The 27,653-nt window shown below is 35.5% G+C and overlaps 3 protein-coding genes across 4 annotated transcripts; 1 reads left to right on the top strand and 2 right to left on the bottom strand.

Annotated features, from left to right (window-relative positions):
• Positions 1-2,684: 2,684 nt before the first annotated feature.
• Positions 2,685-6,251, top strand: LOC133292523 (uncharacterized). 2 transcript variants are annotated; one of them, XM_061490939.1, is made up of 5 exons: positions 2,685-2,824; positions 3,199-3,271; positions 3,383-3,455; positions 5,033-5,098; positions 5,968-6,251. In XM_061490939.1, the coding sequence occupies exons 2-5, from the start codon at positions 3,225-3,227 to the stop codon at positions 6,052-6,054; spliced, it is 273 nt and encodes a 90-aa protein (XP_061346923.1). In that variant the 5' UTR covers positions 2,685-2,824; positions 3,199-3,224; the 3' UTR covers positions 6,055-6,251. The 2 variants fall into 2 exon arrangements, with proteins under 2 accessions (XP_061346923.1, XP_061346924.1); XM_061490940.1 differs by having other exon boundaries at positions 2,724-2,824; positions 3,168-3,271.
• Positions 6,252-16,484: 10,233 nt separating this feature from the next.
• Positions 16,485-16,856, bottom strand: LOC133292521 (auxin-responsive protein SAUR64-like). The gene has a single exon (XM_061490937.1). The coding sequence runs from the start codon at positions 16,854-16,856 to the stop codon at positions 16,485-16,487; it is 372 nt and encodes a 123-aa protein (XP_061346921.1).
• Positions 16,857-23,110: 6,254 nt separating this feature from the next.
• On the bottom strand, positions 23,111-27,408 carry LOC133292520 (probable CoA ligase CCL5). Its single transcript, XM_061490936.1, has 5 exons — positions 26,135-27,408; positions 24,507-24,652; positions 24,246-24,313; positions 23,859-23,961; positions 23,111-23,434 (listed from the first exon to the last, which is right to left on the bottom strand). The coding sequence occupies exons 1-5, from the start codon at positions 27,345-27,347 to the stop codon at positions 23,321-23,323; spliced, it is 1,644 nt and encodes a 547-aa protein (XP_061346920.1). The 5' UTR covers positions 27,348-27,408; the 3' UTR covers positions 23,111-23,320.
• Positions 27,409-27,653: the final 245 nt, after the last annotated feature.

Consider the following 27,653-nt stretch of genomic DNA (forward strand, 5'->3'; position numbering starts at 1 on the left):
GGGGTGCTGTGATTGGTAAAACTGTAAGCTTTCATTTACGCCACCTTTTTGCATTAGGTTGAATTATCTCTACTCAAGTATTTTGTTTCTCTGTAGGAGTGAGTTTGTGTTATAGTAACATGAATCCCTGAAACTTGGACTTGTGAATTGTGATTTAATGCTGAAATATTATGTTCATGGACTTTTATGATCTGTTTTGCGTGACTTTTATAGCATTAGCAACTATTGTGGTCTGTTGTAATTAAAAGGTTGATCTTTTGAATTGTTGTGGTCTGTTCTATATAAAATGGATTTTTATCATCATGTTAAGTTATGCTAGGAAATTAAGGGGAGCCTTGATTTGTCTTTGATTTTGTATTCAATATGTTGTGAGGCCAGGCTTCCCTAATAAAGCCAAATTACCATTTCCATTGTTGTGATTAAGTTGTCAAAATTGGTAAAGAAAGAGAAGAGATGAAATTTTATAACACCAAGCTCCTTTTTTTTCTTTTTTAATTTTCCTGTAGGAAAGAAAGAGAAGAGATGAAAAATGGTGAGCATGAAGAAGTGTTATCCTTTTAAATTCTTTCCTTTCCATCTACAAATGTATACCAAATAAGAGATGAGCAATTGAGTACAATCCTTAACACTCAAATACTTTATAGCAAATAAAATAATGAACCAATCCTTTACTTCCCTTTTTTACCTACATTTCCACCTAAATTTTGCATACCAAACTGACTTCAAACATCAAACTCCTGTTTGATCAATGTTTTACGTGCGTGAAGTAATTTGATTTTCCCATCTTCAAATCAATAGTCCAAAAAATTACCTCAAATTCGTGTGCCAGCCTAGGCTGGCTTTTTGCTTAACCGAAGGTATATCATCTGTGATTTATAATTATGTCATTCAGAGTAAACAATTCTGTTTGTCGAAGTCTCTCTGCTTTCCTACGTATATTAACCTATGATTGTTTCGTTTATTATAAGCCAGACACATATTCACTAATTGTAGGCTGTAGCCCACAAGTTAAATTTGAAGTATGCTCCAAGGCTCATGAAATGTCTGGTAATCTTTAGCTATTGAATCTGAACTAGTCAGAAAAGGTGTATTGAAGGATGTTTCTTCACTTTGGGTGAAGTATCTCAAATTTGACAATGATTGAAGAGGTGATACTATAGATTAAGCCTCTGAAGAGTCACTATATTATTGCAAGGGGAAGCGGGCTCGATTATAATAGTGAAGAAAGAATTTGGCAAAAAGTGATGGGGATGTGATCCAATATTTATAGATTGAAGAAAAATTTGTTAAGCACGAAAAATATGATGTTATAATCATTTCCAAGCACTTTGAGCCCTATAATGATACGAGGTTGTGTGATTTTTCACGTGAATAGGTTATGTTTGCGTGGATCATGTGTGTGTGTGGGGGGCTTTTTGATCCATTTGGAGTTTATGGCCCCTCAATATCCCAATTTGGTATTGAGTTGTTGGGGGTCTTTTGGTTCTGTTGGGGGCCCGGCAGGTTTGAGTCCCACCCCCACAGAACAAGTTGGTTTTTTTTTTTTTTTTTTGAAATAGTTTTGCTGGGAGGGGTCGATGAAAATTTCATCCCAAGAGTGTCAAATAAATATGTTTGTAATATTGATACTTCAGGTTTAGTAAACAATATTTCTAGATATATAAATTAAATCAAAAAATTTTGTATAGTGGATAACCAAGATAATATTAGATTATTAGTGTTGTAGGTATATAAGATATGTAAGTCAATAAATAATAAATCACTCAAAACAAGCCATTTGTGAATTTAAAAAAATAATATTGTTTAAGTTATAAATTGCTAATAAAGATGGGAGGAAGTAAGAGAAAAGAGACACATAATTAGGGTAGAATCTAATTCTTATTTATCATTGCATTTACATAGAAGTCATATCCTTATATAAGACTATTCATGAACAAAGAAATAAGTACAATTCAATACATTATTATGTGGTGGTTACATAATCATAAATTCGGAGATAAATGCCAACGATTTTCAAATTTTGAATTACCGTTTCATAATACAAAAATGTTATCCATTAATATTTTGTAACACTTTATGAAAAAAAATTGGAATTTTGTTTTTTATGAACCGAGTTGGGTCATCGATTGAACTGATTGGATCATCAGTTTTCTCAAAAATGAGTTGGGTCGTGTCACTTTTGTTACTTAGCCAATCCAACATGAAAATTGGACTAGTCATATGACCGATTTATTGATTTTCGGATCGCCTTTTTAACATTGCTTGTAAGCCAATTGATTGAATTCAAATGCTTAAAGGAAATTTGTGTATCCTTAAAATCAAGCTCAAGAAGTTTACAGGTAAAGAACTTATTTAGTTACTGTTATAAATTGAAGTTAGTAAACAAAAAAATATATATCATTTAATAAAATACCTTTGCAATGCTTTTGTAAAGGAAAAGATAAATAAAATAAAAAAACTTTGGGCTTTATTATTCTCATTTCACATAATAAGATATGTTATAGAAAGAAAATGGATGGATCCTATCATTAAAAAAAAAAAAAAGGATGAGGGTGCAAAAAGCAAAATGAAAGGAAATGAAAGAAATAAATTATCTTAAGTGTAAGGAGAGTGATATTTTTCAGAAACTTTATAAAAAAGGGTAAATTACAAATAAGCGTTTTTTTCTTCTTATATTGAACAATAAAATTGCAAAAGATAGTAAATCAAAATGCTCACAGCAACTCGTTGATCAAGTAGTCTAATAAACATAAAACCTAGTCTAGGGCGTGAGGTTCAGGGAGTGAAACGATTAACCTATAACGCGATCGGAGCAGCAACAAAGGTAAAAGCTTTCCCTTGAGTCACTTGTCATTTTTCCTTATCTGTAGTTATATTTTTGTTTTTCTTGACATGCCCACTTCAATTCTTGTCACCAATTCGCTTCGCTCCTAAAATTTTGGTTCTTCTTTTCTGCCATTGAAATTTAAAATTTTGTTTAATCTTTGATACACCCAGTTCGATTTTATTTTATTTTTTATTCCTAATGCATACTCGTCTTTAACTCGCTATCTAGGATTTTGGGTTTATCTTCCGTTGAATTTGTCAACTTATTTTGAATGTGCAATCAGATTTTCACTTTGATTATACACAGTTCCATCATATCCTTTTGACTTTTGGATTTACAGAAGACCTGAGAATGTGTGCGGTTGTTTTCAGATTTGATCTTCAATTATTGTATCAGAATGGAACCTGGAACAGATAACCCAAGATACTCTGGAGAGTTATTGAAGTACATGTCCCTTGTACTTCTTGTGCTTTTCATAATGTGATTTAGGTGCTGCTTCTTTTTCTTTTGAATTTTTTTTTGAATTGATTCTATTTCTATGATTCTGGTGAACAGGCATATGGACAAGCAGAATGAGGTCCTTGTGGAAGCACATAAAACAATGTTGCATGAATTGGAAAAACTTCAGGTTGTTATATTTTGCCCTAGCTACATAATCCTTTACTTGACTTTTTGGGTTTGTAGTCTTACACCACTTGCTATGTATATTAGCCTTATACTTGCTTTATTGTCAGACCAATATAGGAAAAATCAATTCTCTGGTTTTTCTAAATATGACAATACGAAATGTGACTGATGCTTTTAAGAGAAAAAACTAATTTGTCCCATACTTGTGAATAGCGCCGCTTTAGCGTGCTATAGTGGGGTTGCGACGCGGTGTGGCGACCGGCTGCCACAGTCCACGGCGCGACGGTCAGATGAGGGTAGCGGCTATTGCGGCTGAATAGCGGCGCTATAGTAGTTTCTGCAAAAAGATGGATTGTCGGGCTTTTTGGGGAAGAAGAAAAGATTTACCCTATCGATGGATTTTTTAGAGATGGTAACTGCAACTGCTACTCTTGGTTTTCAGATAACACATGGAGAAAGGAGAAGGTCGCTTTTTTTTTTTTTTTAATCTGAATAGAAAAAGAAATATTAAGTATTTAAAAAAAATTAAAAACAAATGTTGGGCTTCTGAAGATGTGGCCCATGTAGCTTTGTGTTACTTTTGTATTGAAGCTAGCCTAATCAAGGAACAAATAAAATATGTTATCCTCAATTTCTCTTATTTTAAAATTTTAATTTAAATATTTTGAAAATAATTATGTATGTTTTATAATTCAAAATTTTTTTATTTTAAAATTAATTATCCATACTTTTATATGTATTAAATAATAATATGCTTTGAAATCATTGCTCATTGAATTATAAACCCACCCCAAATCATGAGTTTACAATAGTTTTATAGTGGGTAGATCAAATTATGTTGCACATAGCGTTGTAGTGCTACCCTCTATAGCGCTATAGCAATTTGGAGGGTCAGACGCTACACGCCGGTATCCGATATTAATAAGTATGATTTGTCCTTGGAATGTGATCATTGCCTCATACCTACTGACTTATAATCTCTTTGTCTGATTTATCTTCTGCATGAGATACTTATATCACAATGTAGATGTCTCCTTTGTCTTTGCAATGTGATGTTAATCTCTGATGCTAAAATCATTATTCCATGAATCTTGACCATTTGATTTCAATATCTTGCAGCAAAATATTCTTGCCTATCGACTTATCAACCAATTGTCTGATTTATCTTCTGCTTGATATGTTTATAACACATTTTAGGCAGTTTTCTGGGAAGCCACATATGATTATGATTTCATTTGCGATCTTTCAGTTGCCTTAATTACTAACATGTTCATTCAATGGAGGCAGAGAGGAAAACCTTCAAAAATTGGGTGTTTTGTAGCTCTAATTTTAGGCTGGCTCATACTCTTGAATATTGTGATTTGGCACCCTGTCTATGTCACAGTATAATTTGTTCCTCCTTTTTATGTTGTTGACTGTCATGTGTACAGGATAGTTTTGGTTTATTTGTGTGTTAATATTCAAGAAATAATTAACTAGAGTCAAACTTTTCTTTGATGAGCTTTATGCTGAACACGTAAATTTATGTGATACCTACAAAATCTTGAATCCCCTAATTTTTGGAGTTCTGGTTGCCAGGTAGAAGAAGAAATGCTTATGCGCAAGCTTTATGAAGTTATGTCAGCTCATGGTCTCACTAAACAGGTACGATGATTTGCTTTATCTAATTTTCCAGCCTCTTAAAATACTATTCTCGTGATTTGTGCTAAAGATTGAACTATAATTTGAGTTCAGCTTTTTGGTATCTTGTTAATGATGTTGCTACTGTTGATGATGTTTGGTATTTGTTTGTCTTAAAAGGTAGTAATTCTCACTAAAAAGATGCTTTATATATTTTATTCAAAACCTTTAAAAGAAATGACAGGGATCATTATATAGTAATAGTCGCCAATATATCGGACTATAGTTCATTACTTCATTTGTGAGGATGGTTCTCTCTCTAAATTTTAGATCTGTCACCTATATGTAAATTTTAAAGAATCGTATGAGGCAGGAGATTGAAATAAATCAATTCAAATGGAAGAATTGATTAGATGCTCTGTTTGAATGCATTATCAATTACTAGAGTTTTGAATATAGTTGGACAATAAATGAGTTTATCCCCAAGTGATAGTTTTCACTAGGCAGTATACCCCTGTTTTCTTGCTGCTTTGTTTTTTGGTTAGTTCTATGAAGAGGTGGGGATAGGTCAAGTTGATCTCTTACAATATATTATTGTTAATTTATTTATTTGCTAGCACAAATTTTAAAGTATAGTTTACGATGAAAGTACAACATGTTGAAAGGGCTATGTTCCCAAAGACTTATTCACTAACAGTTATTTACAACAACACCCCCCATAGGGGGGGGGGGGGGGGGGGGGGGAACCCTCCCTGACCTCTTACAAATAAAAACAGAAAGGAGCAGGGAAGCATTGGAATTTGGAGGTGTGCTCAAGTTTTGGGATATATTTAGCTTCTAGTGGGCTATTTACATTGCTTTGACAACTCCACTTTTGTTTAACTTCTGTGCAGAATGATGGCAATTCCAACACTTCCTATAATACTGCAGGAACTGAACACTCCAATGAGGTGGTCAATGCAGCGCATGAGGGACAGTAAGGACATAATTTTGCTTGATTCACTCAGAGATTCGGGCTTAAGACCAAACTGTCTTAGGGGGATGAAATAAAGCCTTTTTTTGTTTTTCTTTGTGCAACATTTGATGAAACTAAAACCAATTTTGTTTTTATCAGCGGAACGCAAGAATTATAAAATTTTCAACTTCATTATATCTAATGTACAAAAGATTTGCGCCTTTTGTTTGGGTAAGGAGGGCACTGGTCTTCTATGTGTTGATACCTGTTGACAATGTCTCTGTTTAAGTAATAAATGTGTAGTTCGCCCTGTTATACATACTATATGTTCGATCTCAACAAAATATACAGAATGAGATGGATTACTTGTGGAGATGCTAGCCTTGTAGACCAACCTAAGTACACAGTTCAGAAAGTATTGCAGACTGTTAGAATATTAGATATGATATGATTAGATTTGATTAGATATGATTGGATTCTGTCTTATCCGTAAATAGTCTGACTGTATTAGGATTAGGTTTGGATTAGGTTTGGGCCTTACACTTAAGCCCATTAGGGTCTCTATATATTGTAACTCCTTGACACAGATCAATACACAACATATTATTCTTCTATTATTTTATATTCAAGTTGGTATCAGAGCTCTTTCGTTCTGGGAACCCTCGCTTCCGCTTAGAAACCTTGTTTTTTTTGCTTTAAAACCTAAGCCCACTGCTTAGGAGTCCTCTTTCTTGCCGTGCGTCCTTCCGGCAAGCCTTCTAGGGCTGTAAACAGCCTCTGAGTGATTTTTCCAAACGTGTCAGCACCTCCGACGGCCACCGGAACCACCGCCCGCCGTCAGAATCACTGTTCAGGCAACCGGAGACTTTTTCCGGCGACTTTTCCGACCAAACTTCACGCGATCAGGACCCTCTCTTCCTGGCGACCAGGTCTGTGGTGGTCCGGTCAGCAACGCATTTCCCACGCGCCGTCACGCGCCACCTGTCTTCTCTGCGCGTGGGCTTCACGCGCCACCTTCTGCCGGCGCGTGAGCACTATTCCGGCGGCTTTTTCCGGCCGGTCTTGGACAGAGAAGCTCGCCTTCTCCTCCCCTTTCTGGATCTGTGATTGTTTCTCTGTGGGTCTGACCTTAGACGCGTGGTTCTTCTTGATTGGATATCGTTTGCCTTCGTTTAAGGCTTTTATATTTTATCTTTAAATGGCAGCAGCATCTCCTGATCTCTCGGAGGTTAACTCTCCTTCTATTGTTGCAAATATAGCTCAGTCAGACAATGCATCATTTGGTTCAGGTTCAGACTATGCTGCACTCCAAACCCCTCTCAGGAAGGCTTCTCCTCAGTCTCAGCCTTATACTGGTAATCCTGTTGCTTGTGTTTCTCATTCTACATCACTTGGCACTTGGATATTTGACTCCGGTGCTACCGATCATCTCTGTGGTAATAAGGAACTCTTTACATCTCTTACTTATTCTGATCATTTACCGTCTTTTACCCTTGCGGATGGAACCAAAGCCCCAGTTCGTGGGATTGGACAAGCTCGTCCGACCTCTACCTTGGCCCTGACATCTGTCTATTACATTCCTGGCATCCCTTATAACTTAATTTCTATTAGTAAGTTGATGCACTCCCTCACTTGCACCATTACTTTCTCTAACCATTCTGTTTCTGTGCAGGATCCGGGTACGGGGAAAATGATTGGAGTGGGTCGTGAGTCACGAGGGCTTTATTATCTGGATGTGCCTCGTCCTTCAGTAGCATGCTCTCTCACAGAATCTCCACAACTTATCCACAGTCTCCTTGGTCATCCAAGTCTTTCAAAGTTGCAGAAAATGGTTCCTCTTTTGTCCGGTCTTCAGTCTTTAGATTGTGTGTCATGTCAACAAGGGAAGCATACACGCTCCTCTTTTGCCAGTCGAGTCAATAAACGAGCTGATGCCCCTTTCTCTCTTGTTCATTCAGATATTTGGGGTCCAAGTCGTACCTTGTCTGTCTTAGGTTTTCGGTATTTCGTTACCTTTATTGATGATTTTTCCCGTTGCACTTGGACCTATTTAATGAAAAATTGTTCCGAGCTATTTTCCATTTATAAAAAGTTTTCTACTGAGATCCATACTCAATTTGGTGTTTCTATTCGTATTCTACGTAGTGATAATGCTAAGGAATATGTTTCTATTGATTTTTCTAATTTCTTGGCCACACAAGGTACTTTACATCAAACTACTTGTCCTCACACTCCACAACAAAATGGGGTGGCTGAACGTAAAAACAGACATCTCATTGAAACTGCCCGTACCCTTCTTATTCATATGCAGGTTCCCCTTCACTTCTGGGCAGATGCTGTACTCATCTCTTGTTTTCTCATCAATCGCTTGCCTTCATCTGTGCTCCACAATGACATTCCTCATAATCTATTGCTTCCAGATGTTCCTCTTTATCCTCTAACTCCACATGTCTTTGGTTGTACTTGTTTTGTTCATGATCTCACTCCTGGTAAGGATAAGTTAACATCCAAAGCCTTTCAGTGTATCTTTCTTGGTTATTCTCGTCTTCAAAAGGGTTATCGTTGTTATTCTCCCGACCTTAAGCGTTACTTAGTTTCCGCTGATGTCACTTTTCTTGATCAACAACCCTTTAATTCTATCCCATCTCAGATGTCACAGGTTGATCATGTCCTTCCTGTCCCTTTTCTTGACTTGTCTTTGCCAGCTGCAGGTGCTTCTATTCCAGATGAGCAACCTATTGCTTCTATACCTGAGGACCGTCCACTTCTCACCTATCAGCGTCGCAAAACTGTGCCTCATGTCGACTCGACTCTTGCTGACTCATCGCCCACTGCTGTTGCTTCTTCCCCTCCGGATCCTTCATCAGAGACTCTTCTCATTGCTCAAAGAAAAGGTACACGTACTACTCGTAACCCTTATCCTCTTTATACCTTTTTGAGTTATGACCGTCTTTCTTCACCTCATTTCACCGTTGTTTCTAGTCTTTCTTCTATTTCTATTCCTAAGACCACAGGTGAAGCACTTTCCCATCCAGGGTGGCGTCAAGCAATGCTTGATGAGATGACTGCACTTCATTCCAATGGCACTTGGGACCTTGTTTCTGCTCCTCCAGAGAAGTCTATAGTTGGTTGTCGCTGGGTTTTTACTGTGAAAGTTGGACCTGATGGCCATATTGATCGTCTCAAGGCACGTTTAGTTGCCAAGGGTTTTACCCAAATCTTTGGCCTTGATTATAGCGATACATTTTCTCCGGTCGCTAAGATGGCGTCAGTCCGCCTCTTTCTTACCCTTGCTGCTGTTCGTCACTGGCCACTCCTTCAACTTGACATCAAAAATGCCTTTCTTCATGGTGATTTACAAGAAGAAGTTTACATGGAGCAACCACCTGGTTTTGTTGCTCAGGGGGAGTCTGGAAAGGTGTGTCGTCTTCGGAAATCCTTATATGGTCTCAAGCAGTCTCCTCGAGCATGGTTCAGTCGTTTCAGTTCTGCTGTTCAGGCGTTTGGCTTAATCCGCAGTAAAGTTGACCATTCTGTGTTTTATAGGATTACATCTCCTGATAAGTGTATCTATTTGTTAGTCTATGTTGACGACATCATTCTCACCGGAAGTGATCAAGACGGAATTCGTCAGTTAAAACAGCATTTGTTTAGTACATTTCAAACAAAGGACCTTGGGAAGCTGCGTTACTTCTTGGGAATTGAGGTGGCGCAATCAAGACAGGGCATTTCTATCTGTCAAAGGAAATATGCCTTGGATATCCTAGAAGAAACTGGTATGTTGGGGAGTAAACCAGTTGATACACCTATGGATCCTAATGTCAAGTTATTACCCGGACAGGGGGAGCCGTTATCTGATCCTGGACGTTATCGGAGGCTAATTGGGAAGCTCAATTATCTTACTGTGACTAGGCCAGATATTTCTTTCGCTGTCAGTACGGCCAGTCAGTTCCTTGATTCCCCTTGTGATTCACATTGGGATGCTGCTGTGAGGATCCTCCGATACATCAAAGGAGCACCAGGAAAAGGTTTGTTGTATTCGGATCAGGGAAATACAGAAATTTGTGGTTACTCAGATGCCGATTGGGCAGGATCACCCTCGGACAGACGCTATACTTCTGGTTATTGTGTCTTCTTCGGAGGAAACTTAATCTCATGGAAAAGCAAGAAACAACCTGTTGTTTCCCGTTCTAGTGCAGAAGCTGAGTATCGTGCAATGGCAAATACTACCTGTGAGTTGATCTGGTTAAAGCAGTTGATTCAGGAGCTTCATCTTTGTGAACAGAAACAACCCATGACACTCATCTGTGATAATCAAGCTGCACTACATATATCCTCTAATCCTGTTTTTCATGAGAGGACCAAACATATAGAGATTGATTGTCACTTCATTCGGGAAAAGATTCAGTCAGGAGAAATCAAGACAGCTTTTGTCAACTCATCTAATCAACTAGCAGATGTTTTCACTAAAGCTCTTAGAGGTCCTCGGGTTGAATACATTTGTAACAAGCTTGGTGCTCATAATATATATGCACCAGCTTGAGGGGGAGTGTTAGAATATTAGATATGATATGATTAGATTTGATTAGATATGATTGGATTCTGTCTTATCCGTAAATAGTCTGACTGTATTAGGATTAGGTTTGGGCCTTACACTTAAGCCCATTAGGGTCTCTATATATTGTAACTCCTTGACACAGATCAATACACAACATATTATTCTTCTATTATTTTATATTCAAGTCAGACAAAATGAAAATGTTTCTTGCTTAAGAGGCCACCAAAATTCCTTCTACACCATTTAGTTGTACATATTAACTTGGCCTCATGCTATTAAACGAGTTGAGCTTATATGTGACTGTTTTTGTTTGGTGGTCATTCCTCACACGGGTATTCCCTATCATCTAGAGCTTATTTATGTGAGTGTCTTTTTGTAAGTGATTTTTTGTGTGGATCTTTATCTATCTTTTGAAATCATAGGCATGTTACTGGTGTCATATGATCGTTAATATTGGGAGTAACTTATCGTCGTTACTATCTACTATTAAAAAATAACAATAATAAAAATTAGAAAATTGTTTCTTGATTGGGCTCTTTGACACTTAGGGAGCGTTCGGTACAAGAGAATTTTTTTTTTTACCGAAAACAAAAATATTTTCTGAAAAAAAAGTGGGATTTTTTTTCCGGGTAAGTTAAAAAAAGTGTTTGGTAAACTAAAACTTTATCTGGAAAGTTGGGAGAATTTTACTGATGTTATGTTTGGATGATTGTAAAATATAGATGAGAAAGAGTATCAAAATTACCAAATACCATTTTGAAAATTGAATGTGTTTGTCATAAAAACTAAGGATGTATATGGGTCGAACCAAACTGAATTTTTTTAAAAACTGAACCGGATTGGTTTAAATGGTTCGGTTCGGTTCGGTGTAAAACGGTTCGGTTTGAAACCGGTTCGGGTCGACCCTATTTTGAAAAGAAAAAATAAAAAATTTAAAAAATAAAGTTATAAAAATCAATTTGGTTCAGTTTGAAAATAGTTCGGTTCGGTTTGGTTCAAAATGGTTCGGTTCTTAAAATGGTTCTAAAAACTGGTTCGGTTCATGAACTGATTCTTTAAAATCCAATTCGGTTCATGAATTGATTTTTAAAAACCGGTTATTTAAAGGACGTTCGGTTCAGTTCATGGTTCAATTCAGTTTTTTGGTTATTTTGCACACCCCTAATAAAAACTTTATTATTTGACATCTGCGTTGTGTGTCTCTCTTTACACGTTCGTGTACATTTTTGCCCAATAAGACATAACAAATGTTGAATAAACAAATGTGCAGTCTTATATTACATAACCCCTTTACTAATTAACAGTATGAAAAAGGTCATTATATGGCACTACCCGTATGAAAAAGTGCGAAGAAGTCTATAATTGTTGCTGGATGTGTGGATACAAGAAAATTCACTTTAGGCTACTTATATCTTTTAACTCGAGGATCTATATCATGGAAAAGTGCGAAGAAGTCTATAATTGTTGCTTCCACTATGGAAGTTGAATTTGTGGCATGCTTTGAGGCCATGGTTCAAGCTAAATAGCCACGAAATTTTATTTTAGGGCGCTGATTGGTCAACAATATTGATAGATCGCTGAAAATGTATTGTGATAATTCTGCAACAGTTTTTTTTTAGAAACGACAAGTATTCCAAAGATGTTAAGCATATGGAGTTGAATACTTCGTCGTTAAAGAAGAGATTCAGAAACATAGAATGTCAATAGAGCATGTAAGCACCAATCTTATGTTAATATTGAAAAACAAGATTTGTCCATACTGAAGACATTATGGTTGGACATAATTGTATACTTCCCATTAAAGTATTATATTAGGGAGAAAAGTCAATATAGTGGTACATGGAAGGATTTATACCAATTTGATAGTGTGGAACCGCCGTGACTCATATTGGTTTTATTCCTAATCATGAATTATGATGCAACCAATGTATGAAATGTTTAGCCTTATATATGCACATTAAAGTTGATGTTGCATTAAATTATAAAATGACATTTTATCACTTGAGCCAAGTGGAAGAATGTAAAATATAACTTGTATCACTCGTGTGAAGGACAAATGTATAGTTATGTATGATTTAAGGAATGACTAAATGGTAATTTTTGTTGCCTTTGGGAAGGGTTTCATAACCACTTGGGGTGTGCATGACAATCATTCTGTTCTTTGGCACTGTTTCTGAAAAGAAACAATTCTTTTCTATTTCTGTGCCTTGGAACAGTTTCTGAGAAAAAAAAATGTGTTTGATAACATGTTCTATTTTTATTCCGAGAATGAGAATTGCGTTTGATAACATAACAAATAATATAATAAAATATAATTCCCGTTAAGCATAAATTTTTTTCATATTACATTTTCTTTTCCATATGGTGTGGTGGTGGCGGCGGCAGTGACAGCGTGGTGGTGGTAATAGTGGCGGTGGCGGGGGGCGACAGCGGTAGTGGTGGTGGAGGTGGCTAGGACGATGGTGGTAATGACATGGTGGTGCTGGAGACAGCAATGACTGCGACGACGGTGGTGGTAGTTGGTGGTGGTGGTAATGGTGGTGGTGGTGACGACAGTGGCTGTGGTGATGGTGGTGGCGGCGGCAGCGGCACAGTGGTGGTTGTTGGTGGCGGCGGTGGCATGGTGGTGATGGTGATGGTAGTGGCTGCAGCAATAATGGCAGTGGTTGTGGCAGTAGTGGTGGTGGTGACGATAGTGGTTGTGGTGATGGTGGTGCCGGCAGCGGTGGTGGTAATGACATGATGGTTGTGGCGGTGGCTGCGACGACGGTGGTGGTAGTTGGTGGCGATGGTGGTGGTGGTGGCAGCGATGGTGATGGTGACAACAATGGCTACAACAATAGTGGTGGTGGTAGTGGTGATGTGGCGATGGGTGGAGGTGGTGGTGATGGTGGCAGTGGAATCGTGGTGGTGGTGACAATGACATTGGTGGTACGACGACAACAACGACAATGTTAGTGGTGATCCTATCGAGATAACGGTGGTGGTGGAGAGTAATTGAGATAGACAAGTGTTTCTCATTTTGTGCCAGAGAACAAAAAAACAGAAATTTTTTGATTTTTTTTTTCTGTTACAACCAAAGCTATTTAAAGAACATGTTGAAAGTATGGGCCTTGGTTGTATTAAAGATTATTGATGTGTGACACTCTGAGCTCACCTATGTGTTTCTGACATACATCATGTTTCTTTGTTATTTTATGGTTGTATACACATTACGAATTTTGACAAGAAAGTCTTTGTAAGACATTACATGGACCATTATGTTTCCTATATTATGAATTTTATGTGATGGATTGTTGGTGATGTAGTATATGGAAGGGAATGTACTGAATTAATAGTGCACTATCGCCATAACTCACACTTGACAATTTATCTTTTATGATGACTAACATTAGAGATGCATGTATATTAAGATTAATCGGGCCAAGTGGGAGAATGTTAAAAATATTAAGAATCAATTATAACATTTAAAAGGATTTTATTATAATTATAATATTAAGATTCTAGATATTACCCATTAAATGTTATATTGCCCAATTAATTACTGATACACTTAATCTCAATCATTGATTTGATTTGGTATATGATGGACTTACCAGATTATGAATTATGGAATATATATATATATATATATATATATATATATATATATATATATATATATATATATTAGGAATGGTCCTCTCTCCCCTTCAACCCTAATGTCATTCTCTCCATCAGAATACATATCAACTATGTAGCACCGATACGACATGTGACACGACACAACACTCCGACACGTCAATCCTAAAAAATTGTGAATTTCGACACGTTAGGAAACGTTTTAATATTAAATAATATTTTTAATTTATATAGTGTATATTTCATATAATATTTAATAATTTAACAAAAAAATAAAACTAAATTAATAATACCCATCAACACGTTATAAAGATGGAAGCTTTAATAAAAAATATAAGAACTGGGATGAGAGAGATATATAATATCAGATAGAGAGATCAAATCATATTAGAGAGAGAGATCAGAGACAAGGAGATACAACAAGAGCGTGATAAGAATTGACAACAATGATGCTGAGATGATCTCTTATCTACTTAAGGGGAAAAAAGACAAAAAAATAAAATTGATATGATCAGGTGGAAGCTTTATTAATATATTTTAATTTAAAAGATAATAATTTTTTTTAAAAAAATAAAAAAAATTACGAAAATGTCATTTGACCGTGTCGGACACAGTCAAATTTGCGTGTCGGATTGGTCAACGTGTCAGAAAAAGTTGACCGCGTGTCCGACACCGTGTCGGAGCATGTCGGAACATGTCGCCGTGTCGGAGCGTGTCGGACACGACTCTCCCTGTTTTTACAAATGTCCGTGCTTCCTTGCATATCAAAGTAAAGAAAGCTTAAAGAGAGAAACTACCCTAACACAATTGTTTATAAGATGATGACTATTGTTAATCCTTCATCATTGTTTCTGGGTATGTCTTTATCTCTTATTTGTATGTGAAAATCATGTATTCTCAAGATCTTTTATCATATTCTTATTTTATGATTTATGAACATGATATATTATGCAAACTAACAGATGAGTCAATAATTTAACCATTAGATTACTAGTTGTATTGCATAAACTAAATATATATAATAAAAAGGAAAAAAAAATTCTGCACATATAAGTGTTTTCCTCGTGCAACAGACTCAGTAAAAATTTTCATTTCTTATTTTTTTTTTTTTAAATGATGGAAAGAAGACAACATTTTGCTGTTGCTGCAGAAATACAAAACCTGTAATAAAATATAATAAATATAAAATTAGAAGCTAATTATAATTCGAGTTAGATTCATAATAAATACTATAAGTTATAATCTACAAGGTTTACGTTTGAATCTTATTATAGGGAACTTTTAAATATTTTGTCAAATATTTCACAAAATCAATCCTTTTAAAATCGGTGCCAATTTAATATCGGTTTAGAACCAATATATTGATTTCATACATGGTAAAATTAATGTACAATCGGTTCAATACCTAAATCATGTGCGGATCATATCGGTTTTTATAGCAGGGGACTTACAGCTGTCTGTTTGCATGTTTGAAGTGTCACCATATTTTTTTTTTGCAAATGTTGCTTTGGTTCTTTCTTTTTTTCTCCTTTATTTTTCTTTACGAAAAATCTTGCCATCACATTGGTTTCCTTATCTTTAATTTTGCTCAAGATAAAGACGATTTTCAATTTAACTAACGAAAAATCAACTTCTTAAAATGTTCATTTTTCTCATTTAAAATAAAATGAAGTTTGACACCGAATTTTACCATATTAAATAACTCAAGCATCAAATGTGGACAAACATATATATATATATATATATGGGTTCGCTTTTTCTGGAGTTAGTGCATATAAGTTATCTGCAATAAGCTCAATACGACGTCGTTTTGGGGCAGAAATCATGTTGTTTATGTAATTTTAATTTATTTCAGGTTATAATGGTCTTTATATTTATAATTTTTTAAGATTTCAATATCAAAACGACGTCGTTTTGGAAATAAATGCAGATAATTTATCTGCAGTGACTGCAGAAACATTTTTCCTTATATATATATAGATATATATATATATAGGGTCAGGATCATTTTACACCAGTGTAAGTTACACTCTTAATCTTGTCCGTTAATTCTACTTATATCTAAGGGCTGAATTTTTTTAGTAATGTGAGCCATTGGATACAAGTAGATCAATGGTCAAGATTGAGTGTAAAACTTTTAACTCTTACACCGGTGTAAGAATATACTGCCTCATATATATATATAATATATATATATATATATATATATATATATATATATATATATATATAGATTAATACATGTAACTTTACGAAACCACCACTGATGGTATTAATTAGACAGCAAGCGAAGGTGCAAGACACAGGCAATTAGATCCAAAAACAAATGAGGCTATGAGCTGCACTGCGTTTTCAAGATCCGTAGACACGTGTTTCTGAACCAACGACACAACATATTCCAAAAAGTCTGCGTCGCACGGCAATGTTATTGGACCATCGTTTGGGAGCCCGAACTGTTCCTTAGACATCCTAAAAAGCTCTCTGAAAATCTTGCTCCTTAAATAAGCCAATGGTATCACGAAACGTCCCTTGTCAATGGTATACACCACAAAGTGACCTTTATCTGCTACCTTAACCTTATGGTTCATTCTTGGCAGCGAAATCTCTTTCCTCTTGATTCCAACCAATCTTTGCCACTTCCTTGCCATGGCAATTAGTCTTTTCAAGCTTATCATGTTGGGACCGTCTTTCACTCTGCCTAAAACTCTCTTTGTATTTGAGATTTAGAGAGTGCGCGGTGTGCATGCTTTGGAAATTCGTGTATATATACGAGCTTTTCATTATAAAATTTAGTTTGGAAGAAAAACCATGTGCTGATTGGATGATAACATGGTTTAGGACGTGGGCTATTTTTGGATTTTAATCAGAATGCACAATTGAACAGATAGTGGGACCAGGTTATCCATGTTGCTATCTTTTTATTTTAGATTAAATACCATTTTTGTTCTCTAACAAAAATTACGATCCCCACTTTAGTCCCTTACAAAAATAAATTAGTCATAGTCCCTAACAAATTCAAAGTGGACCCATTTAGTTGAGACTGTGGTTCCTCACAAATTCAAAAAAGACCCATATTAGTCCCTCAAAAGGACTAAAATGAGTCCATTTTGAATTTGTTAGGGACTAACTGACTAATTTATTTTTGTAAGGGACTAAAGTGGGGAGCGTATTTTTGTTAGGGACCAAAAATGATGTTTACTCTTTATATTATTATTATTTAATTTTTCTCTAACCCATTTCTATAGGAGTTTATTGAATTTGAAGGGTGAATAATATACACACGAATTCATTGAAGCTATATCTACTTGTATTAAGAAAGTCTAATATTCAGTTGGTAGCATGGAGACTGAGTGGTGGGAGAGGACCTCGGTTCGAATTCCACCAACACCATCTGGGGAGGAGCATAAGTACTGTAATCCTTGTACTCGCACCCGAACTCTGAATTAGTTCCATAGGCAGCTCAAAGAGTCGAACCCGTGGAGATACTGGGAGTTCTGATTCACCTCAAAGAAGTAATTAGGATCAGTTTCCCAAAAAAAAAAAAAAGTCTAATATTCAATTATTTGATAGTAGAATGAAAATGGTGAAGATCAAACCCATTATCATTTACCATGGAAGCTATGATATTATGCAAACAATAAGTGAAAACTACATTAATACTTTTATATTATAATTAGTACAATAATACGTGGGGTAGAGCAATTGCGATTGGAGAATGTTACTTGCCAAAGTTCAGAACGAAGCTCAAGGGATGAAATTGCACGTGAACGAAACAATAATTAATATGAAGGACTTCTTTTAACATGCCCACAAAAAAAAAAAAAACAAACAAACAAACAAACTGACATTATACTTAAATTTTTTTCATTTCTAAATAATATAACAAAAAAAAACACATTCTAATATCTTCTTTATTTAACAAAGTGCATTTTTTTTGTATGTGTATGCAAGTATAATCTCTCTTTCAAGTTTCAACATCCAGGCTAAGCTTGAGATTCGAAGAAAAGGAAAAAAAGACCCATAATTTTACGAACTACGATTCCAGTCCATTATAATAGAGTCCGCCGAACTAGAAGGCACCAGGTAATAATTGGTTTTCCAACTGATATGAGAAGCACGTGCCATGGCATATAAAATACGAGAAATGTCGAAGGACTCGACTCTCGAGCTTAGAAGTACTGCCATCCAGGTCAAGTAGTATTAGTCTAGTGCTGAAGAGTTTAGCTAGTCTGTAGGTTCAAATTTCAGTGTTATCATTATATCTAAATAAAAATTAAAGTACTCCATCCCTCAATTGATTTAAGGAAACAAAACGCTCAAGTTGAGATTTGTAAAACTTTATGTAAAATAATAATAATATTTTTTTTTTAAATTAACATTCACGAAATCAAAGTATGGGATCGAGTATGGGCATTTATACGCTCAAATGGCTCCCACATGCCACAGCTTTGATTTTTTAAAGTGAAGATGGAAAGTTATAATTATTGATTAATGATTGAAATTGTGATAAAATATGTGTACATATACAATGAATTATAGAATTGATAAAATTTATTTGAACAAGAATCCGTTTAATTTTTTTTTTTTTTTTTTACTAATTACACTAAGTATGACTGATCATACACTCTTGATTGAAGTATGACCAGTTATATTTAGTGTAGTTTGTAAGAATTTGTAGACAAAAAATTTGTAAATATAATCTTTTCCAATTTATTTTATTAACTTTTTAATTGATAATTATAATTCTTTAAACCTGATCTCAGGGAATCGCCATTTTGGCAAAACAAATTTGCCAAAAAGGCTACATTCGAAGTTTTTGATAGCAGGTGATGGATCAAATCAAGAAACAGATTTTGCCTTTGTAACCAAGCGCCATGTTGGCCTCCTGGCCAGGCCACTCGGTGGGGGAAAATTTTTAAATATTGTTATTTAAATAAAAAAATTATGAAAATGTAGCACTTTGAATTAATTTATGAATATATAAAAATCAGTCGCGAGATTGGTCGCGTCCAAATAAGGCGTAATAGGGTGATTGGCCGCACCTAATTTAGGCGAACTCACCCAATGATGACACGTGGCACAAAATTTATAACAATTTTGCAGTAAAACTTTAAAAAGTCATAACTTTTGACTCAAGTGTTTGAATGAGGTGATTTTTTTTATTCCACATAACTTTTTGAGATTTACGCGCTGGAAAATTTAGAAAGGTATTTGGTCAAAAACATTTCCCAAAAAATACTTCATTATGTCTCGTTTCGCATATTTTATCTTTGCGAATGTGAATGATATTATTTAAGTTGAAATTTTGTCTCCCACAAATTATGTGCTTCGTGGAGGACCTTATTCACACACTAAAATAGGTTAGTCGTCATGTGACCAAACCTGTGTCCTGCCTTATCATAAGACCTGCACCATTGCTCTTTTGGAATCTCATCCAACCATGAAGCAACTTCTGGATTGTTGTCAATAAATTCCTTAAATCTCATGTCAAAATGAATCTTTGAACTCGTGTACCCTGCAAATCAAAGAGGTAAAATTCAATAGGTAATTTAACATACCAAAAAAAAAGGTTGAATGATAATATATATTAATGAAATTTTATACCTAGTTTCATCAACGTTTTCTTTAGTTCCACATTCCTAAACCTGGTATTAAAGTTGCTTCCGATGTGACGTAGACAAAACACATGATAGGCATAAGGAGGCTGCCAACCAACGTGATCTTTGACCGCCCTTATAATGCTTCGGTGACGATAAGATATTAGACAAATACCTTGCCTGTGTGTCACATGAAAACGTATAAGGCTAAGAAACCACGACCAATCTTTCAACTTCTCACCTGGAGGAACAACAACAAAGGCAATAGGTAGCAGATATCCATCTTCATTTCGTGATGATGAACTGAAAAGAGTTCCTTTGTATTTCCGATACAGATGAGTGTTGTCAATTTGAAGTATCGCTTACAGTATTTGAATGCCTCAAATCACTGGTGAAATGTCCAAAAAATCTTATGAAAGATGACCTTGTTCGTATAAACCCTACGTTCGTCAAAACATTCATTCGTATCAAGTTTGAACACATAACCCACATTCATTTGCGTCATGTACGTCAACCAATTCGGCATGAATGCGTAAGATTTCTCTCAGTCACCATATAACTTCATAATGACCTTCATTTTTGTCTTCCAAGCCTTCCTGTACGTTATTTTATATCCATATGAACTGGTTTTAAGGCTGGATCTTTCTTTAACATACTTATAAAAAATTGCAAGTTTAAAATATTGTCAATAACCATTTTTCATTAAATAAATAACATAATCATAACAGCTTTGATAATAACAAATCGTACAATACATACTCATAATGGCTGCACAAATAACTTTTGAATCCAGCTGTTTATGATCCTGTGCAAGACCCTGATTCAGACAGGTGTGATCTTGGTCTCTCTTACGAACCACCCAATTATTTTCCTTCTTGGGCTTGATTGCTTTCATATACCAGGGACAACCGTAAGCATAGTTTCAACACTTTATCACAAATCTATGCTCGTTGCTTTTTTCAACTATGGTTGTCTCGCGTCCCTTCATACAAGCAAGTCGTCGTCACCGTAGAGGATCTCCAACTCGTCATTAGGGTGCGCCCTATTAATGAATGAATAATGCTGACTTTCATTCCAAAATGGCTCTACCTCAATCATTGCATCTAAAGCATGATTATAATTGTCAGAAGCAATACCAATGCAAATATTAAATTTTCAAAACAAATTGAAATTTAATAACTTACCACTACTAATTGAGTCAACATGAAGAGGTGACATGGCCAGGGAACCCAGGCTTACCGCATTCGTGTTAGCATCAAAATTACCCTCGACGTCAGTATCTGATGAATCACCTTGTGGAATAACACTTTCAGGTTCTCCATCCTCTTCGCTATCCACATCCTCCTCCTCCCCAGTCTCATCCTCCTCACCCTCATCCATTGTTATATGACTTAACTATTGAGCAAGTGCAGATAAATCGACAATTGTATCTTCTTGACCATAACACTGTGGAGTGCTTCTATGCGTCGGTAAAGATGAAGACTGACCAACATCAACTTGAACATATATCTCAATAAATTTTAATATTTCCCTCTCAACAAATGCATCGTGACAAACTCCACATCTTCATCATCATTGATATTGTTACTGATTTAGTATATTGTATCCATATCAATTACAGTTTCTAACCTGGCTATCATGCGCTGAATGGATTGGCTGCCTTGTAGCCCCAATTTTTGATGAATTCTCTCTTACAGTTCATTGAATGTAGTGCCCATTTTTATTTTCATTGTTTTTATTCTTCCTTCAAATCGGACACCATTGGGACCTTCAAATTGCCTTCCATTGTGGTAAATAACTACAGGATACGTGCTTGAATTTGAACTCATCTTTCACACGAAAATTGGGTCTAGGGTTTGGGTTTGGGTTTGGATTTGGATCGGATTTTTGAGAAATAAATAGGAATATGTAGGTGTAATGCCAATGATTTCACAAGATAAGGCCTTTTGAGATGGTGAGATGAAATACAATCTTGATGGCTGAGAATAGAGATTTGGGGATACAAAACGTATAGATGATAAAAGAGGCCAAAACCCAATGATATTGGGGTTTCTGGCCGACGAATACCTGGGTAATTGGTGTGTATCTGGGTAAATTACTGCATACTCGAGTATCTGGGTAAATATCCTGGTAGAAACTCATATTACATAAGAACACCTACAATCCTCGAAATATACCCGGGTAATTGGGTCAGTACACAGATAACTAAGTGGTCAACGGTTAAATAGAGACAGATTAGTGTCATGTTTGATGAATATGTCAATTTTTTTGAATAATTTATGAATGGGGACAAGATGATAATTTGTTATTAATTAAAAGATATAATTGTCAAAAGCCATCGGAATTAAAAAAAAAAACTCATGACAGTTGAGTTTACAAATCGAATACAGACTATTATTTTAATAAAAATTAGAATTTAATATTTCTGGTCCAGAAGATAACTTTATGTTTGGTACGCATACAAAAGTGAATGAATTTCACTTTTTTTTTTCTTTCACTCTTCTCTTTTTAGAGTCCCACCCATTCCATGTATATGCATGAAAACATTAAACCGTAAAAATTACTCCAAAAAATGAATTCACGGTAAAAATGAGGCATGTGGCAAGGTCGCAAGTTAGGATATTGAAGAAAAAAAGTGGTTGAGCCAATATAAATTAAGAGACAAATGTATAAGCCCAACGAATTCATCAAATTTGGTCAAATACTCAAAAGGCAAAAAAAGTTTTAAGATTCATGATCAGTCAGAAAGTTACAGTGTTTAATTGGTTAACAATATTGAAAATGGATTTATACATTTCTATACTTTTAATATCTTCAAAATCAATTTCTTTCTTTTTTTAAAAATAATTGAAACTATAAAGTTAATACTTGTTCCAGAGATTAGAATTTAATTAATAAATCAAAATAATTTGATTAAAAAAAAGCAATTAATTAATTATAATTATAAAAAAAATCAAACACAACGCATGTAAACGTTTTGGTACAACAATATGCAGACTATTAAAAATTCTATTTTAAATATGGGAAAAACAAATATAATGTTGTAGGACAATTCTCTTGTCATGTTATAGAGATAATAAGCGTGGGGTCAACCATGTTTAAAATAAAGATAAAATAAAATAAAATACAACACAAATATCAATGTATGTGTAAGAAACTTTGTATTTGTCATGCAACATGACAAATGCAAAACCCTTTAAATATTCTCTGCACATTTGATAACAAACCGATATGATGAATGAAATTTCTCAAAAGAACTTAAGATATCTCCATTCAAATTATAGTTTATCATCCACAAACAAAACTACGAAAAGACATTTTTATTCCCTATGAGTGCATTAGAAAGCACTCACTCAGCACTTGCTGCTCTTTACAAATAAACTGTTAAACAAAGAACACATAGAAAATGAACAAAAATAAACAAGCCAGAAAATTACAGCGAAAAAGAAAACTAGTTAAAGATTCACCCTTTTTCCATCTCCAACACAAACCTAAATAGAACAACTCAAAACTCTTTAGAGTTTAGACGTTGCAAGCTTGATGAGATCCTTCCTAAGAATTTTACCAGATGGATTTTTGGGTATGGAAGATATAAACGCCACTTTTCGAATTCTTTTGTAAGGAGCCACCTGTATATAACCCACAACATGTTAAGATTAAGACATTAGGAATTAGGATTAAAAAGTATCACCATAAAACGAATAAATTTTTAAATGTTAATTAGAGTATTTATATTTTTTTTAAATATTAGAGTATTTATATTTGAGAAAATTATTGTCTCATGCTACTCTCACATAAAAAGTTACACCATCACTTTTTTCTTTTTTCTTTTTTCAATGGGTGGTGGGCCCCACCACGTCTATGATAGGAGATACTTATCTCCAATAACATAAAAAAAATAGAACCCTTTATATTTTAACAGTAGAGATTGTATTAAAATAACACTTCAGAGATATTCAATATAATTTCAGCCGTCAAAATTGAAAAAACTCCAAGAATCTTAATGGAAAAGAAAAAGGTCGCCATTGTTGAAAAGCAATGCTCCATACTAACCTGTCCTGCAACAAAATCCATAACTTGGTTTTCCGATATGCTACTTCCAGCTTTCCTTACCACATATGCCATTGGAAACTGCCCAGCCTCCTTATCTGGATACCTGATATACAAAACATAAAAAAGCCTCATGGATCAGGACTTGTCTTTCACTTACTTTATATAATTTTAAATTAAATTAGGCAAACTAAAATCACAATATTTATTTATGGGTTACTATTTCTAACGTTGTAAGAGATAAATAAGTGTGTAGGACAGTTGGACCAAGTGATAAGAAGAGAGAGGAAGAGAAAGAAAAAAGAAAGAGAAAGAGAAGGCATGGCCTACACATTTTTATGTGTCTATATATTATTAGTTAAAAATCTGTGTGATAAATGAAATACTTACGGTATGACAGCAGCATCTAAAATAGCAGGATGAGTCAGCAACAAGGCTTCTAGTTCTGCTGGAGGGACCTAAAAAATCAAGAAACAAGATCAAGACACCATCCCTAAGATTGACAATATTCATATCCCAATTGTGGGTTTGTGATTAATCTTCCTATAATTACTTCACTGATTTAGAAGCAGGTAGCTACTAGTAAACATGCAGTTGTTAATTAATAGTAAATACATATGAGATCCCAGTTAGAATTCAGAATCTGGTTACCTGATATCCCTTGTATTTGATGAGTTCTTTCAACCGATCGACAACAAATATGAATCCGTCATCATCAATGTAACAAACATCCCCTGTTCTTAACCATCCCTCTGAATCAAGGGTCGAAGTGGTGGCTTCCTCGTTACTAAAATAACCTGCCATAACCATCCCTCAATGTTAAATTAAATTAAATTAAAACAACGACCATGTTTAGCATACTTAGAATAATAGACAAAATTACAATTTCATCCGCTATTATCTTATGAACAACGAGGTCAATCCTACATTGTTTTAATATATTTTTGAAGGCGCTTTTGATTATAGTAAGGTAAAAAGGAAAAAATTTATTTAATTGAGTTAAAATTCACATATTTTACCAAAATAATATTGTGTGATTGTACAAAGGGTGCTATGCTTCTTTTAGCGGACATTAGATATTAATCATCAATGAACAAGTCACTATGATAATTTTATAATTTTCTATTCTAATTTTTTTTTCTCTATTCCCTTATCACCATCATTAATTTGTTTTTGTATAATTATAATTCTCTCACCTATTAAATAACACGTGAAAAAATATTTTTTTTCTATAATATTATATTTAATATTCAATAATTTAACAAAGAAATGAAGCTAAATTTATAATGCCCATAAATTTTGTAAAGAAACATAAGATATCCTAAATATTTATATTAAATTCAATAAAATGTTAATCGTAATTAAACGAATCTAATAGTTGAAACTAGGGGTGTAAATGGACTATGCCGGCCTACAGGGGCCTACGACCTAGCTTATATTAGGTCAAGCTTGACCTATTATAAATAGTAAAATAAAACAAGTCTAGGCTTTTAAAAATATCTATTTAGAAAATAGGCATAGGCTTTTTTGTACATGTCTAACCTATAAGACTATAGGCCAGCCTATATCATATTATTTATTTAAAATATAATAAATAAAATTATTGTTTTAATAACTTTGAATAATAAAATAATATTATTTTAATTATTCTTTTAATTGTTGAATGTGTAATAGGCTTAAACACGCTAACAGGTCAAGGTCAAGGCTTTTATTTTTTAAATATAGGTAACCGAGAATTGTACTTTGGGGCCTACATGGCCAGGCCATACCTAATGCTTTTCACACAAGCCTGACCTATTTAAGCTAAAGTCTAGCCTAGCCCAGTCCATTTACATTCTTAGTTGGAAATAAAACTGCAATGCAACACAACATTCGAATCCTTCTTTAAGTGGAAGTGTCAAAGTGTCGACACGTCAAGTATTTTGAAGTGTAAATGCATCATAGGTTGTTTTGAGTTGTATAAAATAGACTTATCTTTCAAGGACAAATATTTATGGAAATGGATCCTCATATGTAATTTAATATGATCATGTCACGTGGAAGGATCTTAACCATTAATAATTATACCAACGGTGATGCTTGTGTAACTTCCCATTCTTATATTTTTTTTTTCTCTCCTCTCTTGTCACCATTAACTCACTATGATTATGATGGCCCCACATGACATTGTCATGTTAATTAAGAACCACTCCCAATATTTATTCCTAAAGGCCTATTATGATAATACAGAACTCAAGCGGCTTGATTAATAAAAAAAAAAAATTGAAAACCATACCAACCTTTCATGATGGTGGGACCCCTAAGCCAGAGCTCACCGGTCCGGTTAACCGGAAGTGGTTCACCGGTGTCAGGGTCAACAATTTTAGCCTCGGTGGCCGGAGACAAAAGCCCCGCCGTGCCGTACCTACGACTCTCCTCCAAGGAATCGGTGGATGCTCCAACTCCGGTTGATTCCGTCAAGCCATAACCCTGAAGGATCACAACATTAGGGTACTTTTCCACGAACCCTTCTATCACCTCCTTACTCAGTGGAGCTCCACCAGACAGCACCCAATGCAACGATCTCAAATCATACTTGCGCTTAATCGCATCCGCGTTATTTAGCATCGCCACCAGTATCGGCGGCACCAGCGGCAGATACGTGGCACGGAACTTCTCAATCGCTAATAACATGTCGTGCATCTCGAACTTCGAAAGCACCACAATCGTTGATCCTGAAATCAGAAGCCCCGTTGCGAACGCTACAAGACCGTATATATGAAACATTGGAACGGTGCAGATGAAGGTTTCTTCCTCGTCTCCAACGTTGAACCGACCCAAAACGATTTGAGCCATGGCAATTAAATTCCGATGTGACGAAATTACCCCTTTGCTGGGTCCCGTTGTTCCAGAAGAGTAAAGAAGCGTGGCCGTGTCGTCCTGGTCAACTCGCTCCCTCACTCGACTCGCCCCGGGTTCCTTTTTCATCATCTCGCTAAGTGTGGTTGTTACGATTTTATTATTATCTCCAGTGGCAGAGTTTGTTGTGTCCATGAGAACGATTGGTAAGGTGGGTGATGCCTCGGCGATTTTTTGAAGCAGGGGAAGGGTTGTGAAGGCGAGGACGGGTTTGGAATCGGCGATTTGTTTGGCGATTTCGCGGGCTGTGTTGAGAGGGTTTGTTGTGGTGATGATGGCACCGAGGGACATGACAGCGAGGCACACCACAGGGAAGTAGATTGAGTTGGGAGAGAGGATGAGTATGACGTGGCCCTTTCGGATGCCCATGTCGGAGAGACACGTGGCGACGGCGTCCACGGCGAGCCATAGTTGGTGGAAGGTGAAGTGACGGCCGGTGGCGGCGTCTATGAAGGCTATTTTGCCATGGTGGGCCCGGGAGGAGATGAAAGTGGTGACGTCTAAGGACTTGTTTGGTGGGAGTGGAAGTGGCTTACGCTTGCTGTAGAAAACATAATTGGAGCTACAAAAGCCACTTCTTCGGTCGATTCCCATGTCCTCTGTTTTCTAGTCTCAAACAACAACTACTGATGCGTGCTTATATTCTTCAGTTTGTACCACGTTGATGTTTGGTCGGTCATTATTCTATTATTTAGGTTGTAATTGTTGAATGCCTCGTTAATAGGAAAATATTTTTATAGAGACATCGAATATTGATGAAAATATTATTATAAGGACGTAGGATTCTTTGACACTTGTGTCAAATTTAAAATTTGACACTTTGTCTAAGAGTCGTTAGAATAAAAAATATCAATGGTGTCACATGCTTATAAATCAGAATCGTTGATCTTTTTTATCCAA

The sequence above is a fragment of the Gastrolobium bilobum genome, unplaced genomic scaffold (assembly GCF_033153095.1).
Source record: "Gastrolobium bilobum isolate Gb01-03AN ecotype WA unplaced genomic scaffold, APGP_CSIRO_Gbil_v1 utg7851, whole genome shotgun sequence".
Classification (NCBI taxonomy): domain Eukaryota; kingdom Viridiplantae; phylum Streptophyta; class Magnoliopsida; order Fabales; family Fabaceae; genus Gastrolobium; species Gastrolobium bilobum.

What these genes read in the sequence shown, in the direction of transcription:
- LOC133292523 (XM_061490939.1), top strand. Translation starts at nt 3,225, where the DNA reads ATGGAACCTGGAACAGATAACCCAAGATACTCTGGAGAGTTATTGAA. An exon ending in TACTCTGGAGAGTTATTGAA is followed by an intron (nt 3,272 to 3,382) that starts GTACATGTCCCT and finishes TCTGGTGAACAG; the next exon opens with GCATATGGACAAGCAGAATG. An exon ending in CTCATGGTCTCACTAAACAG is followed by an intron (nt 5,099 to 5,967) that starts GTACGATGATTT and finishes ACTTCTGTGCAG; the next exon opens with AATGATGGCAATTCCAACAC.
- LOC133292521 (XM_061490937.1), bottom strand. Translation starts at nt 16,856, where the DNA reads ATGGCAAGGAAGTGGCAAAGATTGGTTGGAATCAAGAGGAAAGAGATT.
- LOC133292520 (XM_061490936.1), bottom strand. Translation starts at nt 27,347, where the DNA reads ATGGGAATCGACCGAAGAAGTGGCTTTTGTAGCTCCAATTATGTTTTC. An exon ending in GGGTCCCACCATCATGAAAG is followed by an intron (nt 24,653 to 26,134) that starts GTTGGTATGGTT and finishes TGGTTATGGCAG; the next exon opens with GTTATTTTAGTAACGAGGAA. An exon ending in TGGATTTTGTTGCAGGACAG is followed by an intron (nt 23,435 to 23,858) that starts GTTAGTATGGAG and finishes GGTTATATACAG; the next exon opens with GTGGCTCCTTACAAAAGAAT.